General features: G+C 39.9%; 1 protein-coding gene across 1 annotated transcript; it reads right to left on the reverse strand.

Annotated features, from left to right (window-relative positions):
• Positions 1 to 1,013: 1,013 nt before the first annotated feature.
• Positions 1,014 to 9,719, reverse strand: LOC142382891 (G-protein coupled receptor-associated protein LMBRD2B-like). The gene is made up of 18 exons (XM_075469022.1): positions 9,630 to 9,719; positions 8,754 to 8,976; positions 8,448 to 8,557; positions 7,188 to 7,286; positions 6,872 to 7,039; positions 6,539 to 6,749; positions 6,285 to 6,359; positions 6,046 to 6,150; positions 5,757 to 5,937; positions 4,977 to 5,158; positions 4,722 to 4,855; positions 4,368 to 4,473; positions 4,113 to 4,210; positions 3,572 to 3,675; positions 2,738 to 2,784; positions 2,498 to 2,606; positions 1,793 to 1,877; positions 1,014 to 1,660 (listed from the first exon to the last, which is right to left on the reverse strand). Exons 2-18 carry the CDS (start codon positions 8,925 to 8,927, stop codon positions 1,597 to 1,599), a joined length of 2,052 nt encoding a protein of 683 aa, XP_075325137.1. The 5' UTR covers positions 8,928 to 8,976; positions 9,630 to 9,719; the 3' UTR covers positions 1,014 to 1,596.
• Between the last annotated feature and the right edge of the window lie 3,618 nt (positions 9,720 to 13,337).

A 13,337-nucleotide genomic window follows, 5' to 3' on the forward strand; every position in this document is an offset into this window, starting at 1 on the left:
CACCAGTCCATCACAGGGCCACATAGAGACAAACAACCATGCACACTCACACTCACTCCTAAGGAAAATTTAGAGTCATCATCTATATCATGTTCTGTTAAATAATTAAGCCTATTTAAACTAACACAGACTTCTACTGAGCCAACAGAAAGAAGGCAGATGCCCGTAAAACGGGTGGTGCCCAGCACCGCCACCTCTAACGGAAGGCCAGTGGCTGAGGGAGTCCACCCCTATGAAAAAAGTGCCTTTATAAAATATAATAGGCCTATATATGTCTTTTTTAAGCCTATTCATACAAATATTTATTTGTCTTTTATGTCTTTTTTTTATTTTGTCCCAACACATTCTGATGGTGCCGCTCAAAAAGATAATTGTCTGTAAATGCAAAAATCTATGCGCGGTCTGATAACCATCTCCGACGAATATTTATTTCTCTGCGCAATAATGCTGCACCTTCATCCACGGGATCGTTGTAAAAGGACATGTTCGTGAAAAAAGTCGCCTCCTACTGTGCCTAAAGGACTTCTAGAAATAGAAGAACTCGCTCTGCTGACTGAATGAATGAGGAAATCAAATGGCGTGTGTGGCTGAAAGAGGGCGGAGACAGAAAGAAACTCAAGGTTTCTTGAATAAAACCCGGTCCGACCAGGTTAGGTTCAGAGAGTCTGTTACTACGATAACTGACCGAGAGGTTAAGTTACCTCTCTTTGTGAAACAGGCTAGAGTTACCCCTCTTTCTCTGGGTTGAGTTACCTCCCTTTGTGAAACGGAAAACTCAGGGTTTCCCTCATTTCAGGGTTAACCTACTCAGAGTTTTCACTAAACCTGCTACGTGAAACGGACCTCTGGACTTGTTGCCTCCTCCACGTAACCTCAGGTAAGCAGAAGATAATGGATGGACAGATAATATAGTTTCACGTGTGAAGGAAAACCAGAATATCTTAAAGAAATATTGTTTGACTTTAACTGGTGGATAACATTTGAGGTAGTTCACAATCAAACACAGGGTAAAGTAAATGAGTAACACGATTATATTAATCATTCAGTTACAAAGTCTCACAGAAAACAACGATTCCCGTTGTTTCATTGTACAAATACAGTCCACATTCAGTCCATAAATACAAAGTATTCAACATGAAATACGTTTAGGTTTTTGATATTGTGTCACTTTACATTTTGTTTTAGGCACAGAGAGCTATTCCTTAAAATAAAAAACTTCATAACTGGCACATAAACAGAGAATTATACTAACTGTATAAATTATAATCTGTATAATCTGCCAATAAAACAAAACAGTTGTACACATGTGAGAAGGTGAAGGCTTTGGATGATTAAAAAAAAATATTTATTTTATCTCTTTGTATCAACTAGTGACAGAAACCAGATGAGTTGCTGTACAAAACCCCTTTCTCAAAGGTAACGCTGTCACTTTCATCCATTACCTGATATACATGTATCAGAGGTACACGCTTTCTTTTTAATTCCTGAGATTTAATCTTTTGCTTTCAGGTTTCCCCTAAAGAAAACAGAAATTCTACTAAACGTATCTTATTTCTGGCATTTTCAGATTTTTGCTCTCCCAATTTCCTCAGCCTATCAGACATCATCAAAAAGGCCCGTCGGAGGAGGTGACAGGCTCAGGTAGCGCCCTCCTCCAGTTCTACGGAGTCAAACAAAGACACGATAAGTGACAGATTCAGTCTGTTGGATACAACCGATTCACCTCTGTGGGACATAACATTCTGTACCTTCAGTTTGAAGGTGATGTTCAAGTTTAAGAAAAAAACCATACCTTCTATTTGGTAAAGCATCTTCACTAGAATAGTCCTGCAGCAAGCTTTCCTGCTGCTCGTCGTGGGTTCCATCTCTTCTGGAGACTGTGATTGATGGGTATGACAGAGGAGAAGGTAAACACAATATTGTGAGTGTAGACCTCTGGTTATATGAATGTAATCCTAAGCAACAATAGATTAATTTCGAGTCAGGACAAAGTAATAACAATAATGATAATAGTAACAATCATATCAATTGTGATACTGGATTCTTCTGACTGGTGGCCGTTTAAGGGTGTGTCGGCAACGTTGCGATAACTTCAGTCCCTTATTCTATAAGCTAAAGAGGCTAAAAATACATTCATGTGGGAGCACAAGAAAGTTGCGGGCAACTGAATTTCCCCACTGTGGGATCAATAAAGTTGATCTAATCTAATGTTAAGTAGCCCAGCTTCACATATTTTAAAGCCTCGATTTACCTGTGCCTTGCAATTATTGTTGAAATGGAAGATTTCATACTATTATTTATTAAAAAAAAGTTTTTTACTCATACAGGGTGGCAAATTCAGAGGTCAGTAAACTCTTAAAACTTACAGAAACATGCATACAAATTGTTTTACAGCACGGCATTCCCATTTAATACAGTCTGTCATATCAGTAGCATTAACTGTGGGCAACACAAAACTCTTTTATTCAAAGGGTGCCGTGTTTTCTGAAATCCTTACCACTGTTCTTGATCTCAGTTACGGGGCTGTTCTGATTATCCTTTAACTGAGTATAACCAGCTCTGGTCCGCCCCCAAGCTGCCTGGACTCCGTACCGTTCCCTCCAGGCCTGGGACAGAAAAAACAAAAACAGGCACATAATTACCTCAGTGCAATTAACACAAACAAGTAAAAACAATAAAGAGTTTGTGGGGAAAACTGTTCGAAAAAAAATGACAAGATGGAATAAAAACTTCTAACCCATCTTCGATTTTCTCCATCCTCTGCTTTCTGTCTTTTCCTTCTTTCTACAAAAGAGAAAATTGTCGCGCACACGGTTACAAACGTGTGCAGTTGCTTTCCTTCTTTCAATTAAAAAGATCAACAGGGCACATTTTACCAATGCATCTATTCAAAGAGTCTGTATTATGCACATTTACAAGTTCACACTTTTACTTTGGAGGTGTAGAATAAGTTAACCTGCTTTAATGTTCACAAACAGATCCTTTTTTTCTGGTCTTGTTCATTGCCACAGTATATCTTGTCACCCTTTATCCGATATGCTCCATTTTAGTCCCTGTATCTTTAAAAGGTGGCCCAGTCACCGTTTAGTCTTTGAGGTGTGCCAAAAGTAGCCAACAGGCAGACATTATTGCGAAAGTGCTTCATGGTGATGATGATAAAGTAGGGGAGGAACATCTTTAATGATAAATAAGGTGTCTCATAAAATACAGGATCACTCCCCTCTATGGTGGGAAAATGACTCTTAGATGTGGATTTTGGTATGGGTTAAAAACTTTGCTTACTGTTTACATTCACGAAAAAAGCTACGCAACACTGGAGTAAACCCCCAAAAGACATAATCTGACCTCTTTATATCCACATAGTTAAGGAATTACCACTCTAACCACAGAGCCATGACCACCTGAAATAATTTAATTCAATTAAAAGTCCACAAACGGGCCAAGTAAATATAGCTTGTTTGAGAGGAATCATTAAAAAAAAAAAAAAAAAAAAAAATCTGAAACCTTATAGTGAACACATCCACCCACATAAAAATACTGTCGCAAGTTAGTGAACCTGGAATAAAACTACCTCTTCTGATGAGTTCCTTGCCTTCGTCAACAAGGTCAGAGGTCAAGTCGTCATCAGTAATGTACTGATGGAAGCCCAGGAGGTTCAGACATCGAGAGCCCAGACTACGAGCCCAGACAGAGACACACAATTACACACTACTTATAAACATTAGTGAAAAGGTGAAAAATGATTTAGACAAATAAAGATGTTGCCATGAGCAGATTGCCCCCCCCCCTCCCCAATCAGACAGTATGTGCAGTACCGTAAAGCAGTCAGTTCTATTGGTCATATCAGAAAGGGACCACTTTACACAATTCTACATTAATGCAATTCTTTCTGTGACAAAGAGGTGACTAAAGAGACATTAGACATTTAAAAAAATCCAATCATTTCTGATCTGATAGTCGTATATTGTATGATGAAGGACACACAAAGTAAACCAATACTGATACAACTTCAGTTGGTTAACATCAGCAGACAGTCTGCCTCCAGCTCCAGTAGCCACACAGAACAACATTTGAATTTACTAGTGCTTAGTTGTTAGTATTAGTCAGTTTACTTGTAAAATGTAGCAAAGCAGAGCAGCAACACGAGCATGGGGTAATAGATGTAGAACCCATCAGATATGACAGGCAGCAGCCGCATAGAGCCCATAATCTGACAGGGAAACAAAAAGAGACAGAAAAGAGTGCATCACTACATTGGTTTTAATCCAATCAGGCACATTCTTTTTTTTTTTCTTTCCCCCACATGCTGTTATATCTCCATTTCAGATATACGTTAGTGAGAATATGTATTAGGTACGTGAACCAACAGAAGTATAGGATGTCTGTATTCTGTCCTGGTGTGAGATGGCAGAGTCCATATGAATCAGGCCCAGAAAGTTGAGGCACAAAGGAGGAGTCAGACGACAAAACAACCTGAGTGGAGACAAGCAAAAGGGGAGCAACTTGATCTCATGATACTGTAATGAAACCCAGTGTGAGACCAAACCAGAGTCCACTCTTCCTTTTCAACTCTGGTAACAATAAGATCTCACACTTATATAAATCTCACTAAATAAGTAAAACAGAAAAAGCAAACGCCGTGCTCAGAGTAGTGCTCAAATTCCAGCTCCAGTTTTGGATGATTAAACTAACTCTATACGTGGTGTTTATGACATACATACATGGCAGTGAACTGCAAGCTGTAGGCATCCGTCTGGTGATGAGGTACCAAGTAATAATAATTGAAAACTCGTATCCCAAAAACTGTGGAGTACACACACACGCACATGAAGAGGATACTGACAAAGCACGCCATCTGGTGGAAGGGACAAAAAAACGACAGGTAGAGAAAAGGGGTGAGATTTCACATGAAAAGGCTCGTCTGTCGAGTCAATTTTCAGATGACAGAAAAACGACAAAAAGAAAAAAGCGCTTACCTCTATAAAAATGTAGTTATGTTGTTTTTCGGCAGTCTGGATGAAGACGGCGAACAGAGAGAGGACAGGCCGTGTGCTGAAGAAGGTGCACTCGGACCAGACTACAGCTGCAGAGAGGAGACACAGGAGCAGTGCCAGCAGCCTGCAGAAACCCTGCCGGAGCACGCACTCCCAGTACCACTCTGCGCAAGACAAACGCACACAGGTGAATTTCAATGTTGGAGAAGCACGAAATCTGCCGTTTGAGTCAAACATGTCGAATATTTGGGATAAAAAAATTTCTCACGGGCAAAGAATATTACAGAGAGGGACTGGACACATGATTTGTGTGACCGTTATACGGTCTCATTTACATCAAAACAACCAAAAGTGAGATAAATTGAGTCTTTTTAAAAAACGCCTTCAATGAGCTATCAAACTAAATCTGATGATAAGATTAAATGTCAAGAGGATAGTTAAAAAAAAAAAAAAAAAGTGATCGGAGCAAAATCTGCACCTTTGTATTAAAGCAGAGTTATCAGGCATTTAGGGATGGATTCAGTTTCATGCTGGTGTACTTGAAAACTTTCAAGACGAAAAAACACTAGCAGACTGCTAAAAAGTAAGGAAAGATGAAAGTTCATCTCGGAAATGTAGTGACATAACATCTCTCATAAAGTGGACTGAATCAGAAGTGCCATTATCTTTTCTTTTTTTTATTAAAGTAGCTGAGTGAATGTGACAAAAAGGGAACATTCACTCCACCTGTGAACATAAGATTCTGGCACTGAATGAACTCACCTACTGTGGGGGTGTAGACGAACCTCCAGATCCAACAGCTGTGGCCTAAGGGAAAGCTGTGGGTGAAGACTCGGAGCGGGCTGCTCTGGCTTTTAGCTACATCTTCGAGATGAAAGGCCTGATCTAACAAGATAGACCACTGAACCCGCGTCTGACCGTGTCTCTGCACTGCCACGATTACCTGAAACGCACACGGACGAGGCAATGCCAGCATGCAACTGTCATTCCAGTTTCCATGTTATCTGCGTCATTTCAATCAAAATCTTAGTAGGACTTCAAAATGAGCTACTTTTTTATGAAGGTTGATCAGGCCTTGTTTGGTGGGAGCAGCACTGTGTTCACCGCGAGAGCTTTCCACGTCTCCTCCCATCTCTTCTTGGTACTCAGTGGGACACTGAAATGAGATGACAATCAAATGAAGACTGTTCCACTGAGCTGGACATGTGACATGATGCTGCACATGGACAATACTCACGAAAAGAAAGATTGGTGTTACTCAGTGAACAAATGGCCTCGTACACCTCTCACCTTTGTCAAAACGGTGTCCACACACTTCCTGAGACTGTGGTTGTACCGGACAGACTCGTGTAGGCCTGCAACTTCCTGGTAGGCAGAGATATTTGTGTTTTTTCAAGTCAAAATAGAAACCAGATCAAACTTTTTTTTTTTTTTTTTTTTTTTTAAAAAAAGCATTTTTTCCCATTGTTTGTTTATGTAAAGCAGTTTGAATTGCTTTGAGATTTAGCAGAAATGTATACTCTTCAGTATCTGGAAACCATCACCTCCATAACATCTGCCAGATTCTCCTCTGCCGCTGCCTTCTCAGTCGCCAGTTTTGCTGCTTTGAAGTAGGTCTTGGCCAGCAAGTAACCGGGGGAGGATGAGAGCCAATAAGAACGTGGGATCTCCACCAGGCCGTAGCCTAGTAACAACACGAGAAGGAAGAGGCCCCAGGTATTGGCTGCTGCAATGCCGATGGTCTGGAGCTCTGTCCTGTGCAAGTTTTCCAAAGATGGTCAAGACACTCAGCTCAGAAAATACAACCACAGTGCAACACGAGCGATGAGTGGCAAATTTCCTTTGCATTGCATTATATTTCAGTCCACATGACATACCAGGTGAGTTTCCACTTTGGGTGAGCAGCCACATAGATCAGCAGGGAAATGAAGATAAGGAGGTAGGTGCCATAATAAATAGCATTTTCAATGAGAGCCGTCTTAATCTTTCCAACCCTGGAGAACGCTCCAGACCGCGCATAAGACTGCATGAAGGGCAACAGCAGCCTGGAAACTCACACACAGAGGAGAGGGGGACTCAATACACCAGACACAGCTGTCTTTCTTAGTAGAAGGTGAACATAAAGCATTTAAAGCCTAGGTTTGAGCAAGTGTTACTGCGTGTTAATGAGTCAGTGAGGGTGGAGGATCTCACCATGTCAGAAACTGGGAAGTCCAGTATACAACTCTCCAAAAGACTGGCAGAACACCATCTGGGATATAACTCCAGGGCCTCTGACACTTGTTTGAGACACTACAGCAAGCACACAAACAAACACACAGTTCCATAAAGTAAGGATAAATCCCTTCATAGCCGCTTCATTTGCTTGACGCGCTTAAAACACAGCATGTGCATGAAATCTCAGATAGTTTTAGTTGCGATTGTACTCCGCACAGTTATATTTTGATGTGGTTTCAGTTATCACAGCACTCTCCAGGAGGGGTCACTCCATTCATGTGCAGAAGTTTAGCATCCACAGCAAATAGTTTTCTAATATGCCATTTACAAAGTCCTCACAGCCCCAACAAATTGGTTCACTGGAAGCTGTGATACTTTGTTATATATCATCATGAGAATGTGTGTGTGAGGATGCAGGAACATTTCTCTTTCTGAGATGCTGACCTCCAACACATAAATGGAGTGCTGTCTTCCAAGAAGACATATTTCTGTCAGTGGTGCCCTGTCTGTATTGTCTGTATTCATGGCTTCTGTCAAATATCATCAGGTCTGTACGCGGACGTCCTAATGGAGCCTCAAATATATCCTCTGACGACGTCCCACTACACTCTGGCACACTCATGGACGCAGTTCACAATCTTGAATACTCTAATAACTGATGCAATTTGTTTTGTGATTTGGATAACCCAAAACTTCCGAGCTGGTTCTAAGGAAAAACGCGGAATATCAAACACGACTCTCTTTCCATCCAGCGCCTGTGGTTTTATTAAATCAACATTGTTCATTTTCATCACCTGCCTGCCTCCTGAGCCTGAATTTTGTTTTGTTACGTTTCGTTTTGTTTTTCATATCCGTATCAGCGTTTTAGTCAAAATCAGTCAGAAAATATTGAGTATTGTCAAGTTGAAATATTGTGTATCCCTAATCCACACGTTAGAAAGAAACCTCCTGAACAGTGGGAGAAGTTGAGTGTAGAGAAGGAGAAGTTAATAAAAGCTCAAACACTGACTCAAATACGGACTGAAAAATGATAACACTGAAAAATCTCAGGAGGCAAAAGATAAACAGATGAGTCCAAAAGTAGAGTGTCTTGACAGATAAATCTGCATTTATCAGAAAGGGAATGAATTGTGTGTTGTGTTGGATGGATTTGGAACACAAAGTGGAGGAACTCAGTGCCTCAAACTTAATAAAGAGTGACCTCAAATCTAATAAATCCAACAATATTTTATTTACCTCAAAGGAGCGTGATGAGTTGAGCTGGCCTTCGTCTGATTAGATTTTGTTGCTTGAGATAAAGGGAAAGTGCGGTTTGAATTGTCATGAACACACTGGTTGTAGATGGTCTACGAGAAAGGCAGAGTTAACGAAGTTAGGCAAATACAGAGAAAATGAGAGTCACCAGAGGAAGAGAGGTATACAAAAAGGCACAGCTGAACCTCAGTAAGACAGCAAATATCTGTAAGCACACACAAACTCGTCCTGTCCATTCTGTTTTCATCTCGAGGACTTCTAAAACCAACATGTTCGAGCGTCTACTACCGTGCTGACATCAAGTGGCAGGATGAAGACGATGAGGAAGCAGAGGAACCAGGAAAGCAGCGTCCCCAACAGGACCATCCGCTGCTGCTTCCGCACATCCGCATAACGCTGGAGGAGGTACAGGGCCAAGAGGAAAACAACTACCACCACGATAGACAGTGCAGCACCGCTCATGGTGATGAATGAATGATCACATGTGATGTCCAGAGCTCATGATAAGAGCCTGGAGGGGCCAAGAGACAAGCACACACAGACAGAGAAGGGAGGAGGAGCTCATTAACAATAACATCCCTTTTTATTTATGTTTTTTAAACATTGATTTGAACCCCCCCCCCCACCCCAAAAAAAAAAATAATAATAAAATGAAGGCATTTAAGACACAAACTTGTATAGTGCACAGAGAACATTTCTGCTTTTTCACAACATGTTCGAGTTTTTAACACAAGTAAAAGAAGGTCCACTCAAGGCTGAACGAAGTGAACATGTCAGCTCTTATCTCATGCAGAACTGGGTGGAACAGCTTGACCTGAACACTCAGGGACAGGTTTAGGGATGAGAAAGTAAGTGTAGTAAGCTTAGATCCGAGAAGGCATCCGCTCATCAAACTTGAAAGTTGGAATATAGAATCAGCGATTGCTACGCTGCACGCGGCATGTTATTTACTCCTCTGAACATGTTGCTAACAACGCTTTCAAACACTTTTTTTTTATTACTATTATTTCTTATCATCGGGTCCACCTTCTGATGAGCACTAATATTTTTTTTCCACGATGCGGAGAGGACTACAAAAAAAACCAAAAGCGACCCCTCACACATCGCGTCGTGGTCTACAAGAAGCACTTTGATTTCAGTTCGTAGTGGCGAAGTGAGTCTTACCTTTGGCAAATCTTCTCTCTGGCCTAAGCTTGTTAACAGCCAATCTCTCTGCTTTCACTGTCAATGCTCTTCAAAGTCCCAACGCATAAACACAACCTTTGAATCAACATCGCGTAACAAACACGCTGTCAAGCTAGCGAAGCAAGGAACTATGGGTATTGTAGGCGCAGAGCTAAACGGGAAACCGGTGACATGCTGTATTTATTTACCCACCAGCTATCTGGTTTATCAGTTGTCCAAGTAGGGGGCCTGACTTCATCATTGTTTATGGCTACATAGTTTATATTCTGTATGGATTCAGTCATTATAGGCCAGCAGAAACAATTATATGCAGCTTAATTTCTTTAGGGGAAAAAAAGAACAATTAAAATATATTTTACTGACATGTGCATACAAAAAGGCTGTAATGTTCCTTTCATATGGATTCAATACTAACACAAGTGTTGCGAGGTTGTATGACAGTCCAAAGACATTTGGACACACACACAAAAAAATATATAGAAAAAATATATTTAAAAGGAGAAGAAAAAAATTCAACTACAGCTAGCGATTTCAGAAAAGCAAACATAAAAGCAAGCAAAACTATTATCCTTCAGTTCAGTTATTTTCCAGAACTGCAGCCTGACGTTTGCAGTTCAAAGACGAAGTCAAAAAAAGGGTTGAACAGGACCTCTACAAAGTAAGATTAACAACGTGCTGCATTAAGACTGTGCCTCAAACTTCAAGAAGACTGATTTTCCAAAAGTTTTATGGGCTGAGGGAACAATGATGGCCTCGTGCTGTGTCACTAATAAAGAAGGTCAATAAGTCAGGCACCAGTGGGGTGGAGGAAAGTACCAGTGTGGGCTAGTTGGACCTGCACAGGTTTAAAATGGATTGAATCAACTCTTGAACCCGTTTTCAGTTTCTAAAAGTTATCCTCCTGAAGTAGTGGTACTGTGGTACATGAAATAAAGCCATGATCTTTGTACTGCCCAATGCTGCTCCATCACTTGCATCCAATTATGTCACTGTTTGGCCAGCCAGCAAAGACAACAATGACCTGACCCTTTTAACCGTCTTACCGCCTTCTGAGATCATGTGGTCTCTTTAATACATGAGATTTACTCCGTCAATGGGTAAATGTACTGGACGGAGACCTCAGGGTAGTTATTGAATAGATGGCTGACTATAATGGCAAATTAATCTTTTTGAAAGACTTGAAATGTTTATCAGAACTTGAGGTTCATCGACATTGTGGATTGACTAAAATAAATATATACACCACTGTTTATTGGTTAAAATTGTGTTTATGTGGAACAACCAAACTGAAATAATCTTTCCTTTTCAGACTTGTGATTTTTACAGATTAATGAAATTTATTAATAATTAAATACTATAAAAAAAATAAGGTGTTTGCAGTTGATTTAGGATACAATACTTACGTGACTGTTTTTGCCAAAAGCCATTACAAAAAGTATATATCTAATACTTTCTATACCCATAAATATGATTAATTCAAATCAAAGGTGCAGAGTATTCACTGACTTCTATTGACCACATATTTTTTCCAGTAGCTAAATAGTTAACTAAATAGCATTTAAGGTCATGTTGGACATAAAAAACTTAAGAAAATGTTTTGGTTTATTGAACGGAACATTTTGCACTTATCAAACAGCACAATCTTGGTGTGGAATAATCAAGATGGAAATTAAGCTCAGGTATAGTTGTACAGCGCAGCCTCTACCCATTTGAACGGTTTATTTTCATTTTCAGTGAAACATGACACACAAAACAGTCGTGCAATTTTGGTGCAGTTATAAGCAATTTGCACACAACAACAGGGCACGCATTTTAGTCATGTTATACACACACTTATTCCTGGGAATGAGACCATGCTCCCAGACACTTTTCACAATTGATCGTGTACAATTTTTGTTCAGTATAAATTGCTTTGCATCAACTGATCATGTGAATATCAAATGCATTATTGTTGCTTACACTTGCAGAAACAACTTCCAGTATGTGTTTAACATTATCAGCTTACTGTACAACAGTTAATTATCATAATACGCTCAACAGTTCGGTTCATTATGAAAAGAAATGATTCAATACTGAAATGAAACATAATTGTACAATCAAGTCCTCTCAGCTGAGTCCTTAAAGAGGCCATATGATCAATGAATTCGTCAAATCGTACCAAAAGTCAAAATGTGGAAAGTGTACCTCCTTGTCAGCCTGCAAAGTTGACCAATGCAGCAAAAGAGAAAGAAAGAAAGAAAAACATCTTAAGTCCACTTCAGGAATGGAGGAGCAGCCACATGTATGAGTCGTCAGTATACAGCGGGCCCAGTATGTTGAAGCACACTGCACGGTGCTCCAGCAAGAAGTCCATGTGACCCAGCAGATCCAGGCATAGTTGCTCTACAAGATTAAGACAAACAGTCCAGTCTTCCGCTGCCCTGGATACACCCAGTGCATCCATCCAAACTGACCCAAAAATGTCCAGAGATTCTGGCCAGTCCTCTAAAAGACTGGCAAATAACTCCATTTGATCCATGAAGCTGCGTGGATTTCACATCCAAACCAAAATAAACCCAAATATTTTATCACAAAATATTGTGATTCAAAATACTGTTTGCTTTGTCCCTTTGGCTTTGATATCTATGACACATTAGTCCTTTCTCTTTCTCTGCCGATTTGCTTCTGTCATCTATCTGCATTGCTAGGCTGATTGGCCTGATCCGCACAGTTACTGTACAGATAAAACCCACTGACAGGTGCTTAGTGAGGCCATCTGTCAGCCTGCAATCTCACTTCATCCAGCCCCCTTGCTCGGATTAGAGAAAGCAGGTGTATAGATATTCAAGTCCACAACGTATGTCCTTATGTTCTGTGTGTTCTCAATGATAAACCTGCCTCTATGAGATTCCGTCCCTCTTTTATTGAACTATACAGACTGATCACGTTCTTTTCATTGGACTTTTTAGATACACTCTACACACATATGATAGAGAACCCAAGAGAGACTTGAACTGAGTAATTTAAACAATATTTAGCCTCTATAATTTGAAGGCATAAAGTCGTTCAAATCTCTTGCTATTGTATACTTGCAGTAATTCTGGTCCTTGGAGCAAACATAAACCAAACTGCCCATTTAAAAACACATCTTTACATAAGACCTTCCCCTTTTTCTTTGTTTGCAGATGCCACCACCAGATGGGGGTAGTGAATTTGTCCTTAAACTTCTTCAATATTTTACAGCTTAGGAAGAAAAGACAATTGAATTTTAAATGAATGAATGACTGAAAAAATAAATTGATTGATAAATTAATAAGTAAATGAACTTGTAGCACCTTCATGTTGATAATTTAAAAATAAAACATTTAGTTTATGTGTTTTTATTGGCATATTCATGCGGTTGGCTTCTCTTGTTTATGCTATTCTCTTATTTTTCTTTTGTAGAGCCTTCATTGGCCAGTTTTTTTATGATATAAAAGAAAGGTGTCATATTTAAATCTTTGAGAACCTCAAACACAGATTCAACAAAGACCTGGTCAGGTTTCTGGTCACTCCCCTTGGCAACACAAGGCACAGGCCTCTTGAGATACAAAAAACAACAACCAAAGCATCACTCTTTCAAAAAATTAATTATACTGAAAACTGACCCCTGTCAACCCAGCAAGGGTACTCAATTCTTTCATTAAGAAATTGAGCTGTTTAGAAATT

The sequence above is a fragment of the Odontesthes bonariensis genome, chromosome 6, assembly GCF_027942865.1.
Source record: "Odontesthes bonariensis isolate fOdoBon6 chromosome 6, fOdoBon6.hap1, whole genome shotgun sequence".
NCBI classification, from domain to species: Eukaryota; Metazoa; Chordata; class Actinopteri; order Atheriniformes; family Atherinopsidae; genus Odontesthes; species Odontesthes bonariensis.

Bases quoted from the DNA above. Each gene is read 5' to 3' on its own strand.
- LOC142382891 (XM_075469022.1), bottom strand. From the start codon at position 8,927: ATGAGCGGTGCTGCACTGTCTATCGTGGTGGTAGTTGTTTTCCTCTTG. The intron at 7,040-7,187 runs GTGAGATCCTCC...GTGAGTTTCCAG, and splicing joins ACTTCCCAGTTTCTGACATG to GCTGCTGTTGCCCTTCATGC. The intron at 1,878-2,497 runs GTAAGGATTTCA...CATCAATCACAG, and splicing joins AACTGAGATCAAGAACAGTG to TCTCCAGAAGAGATGGAACC.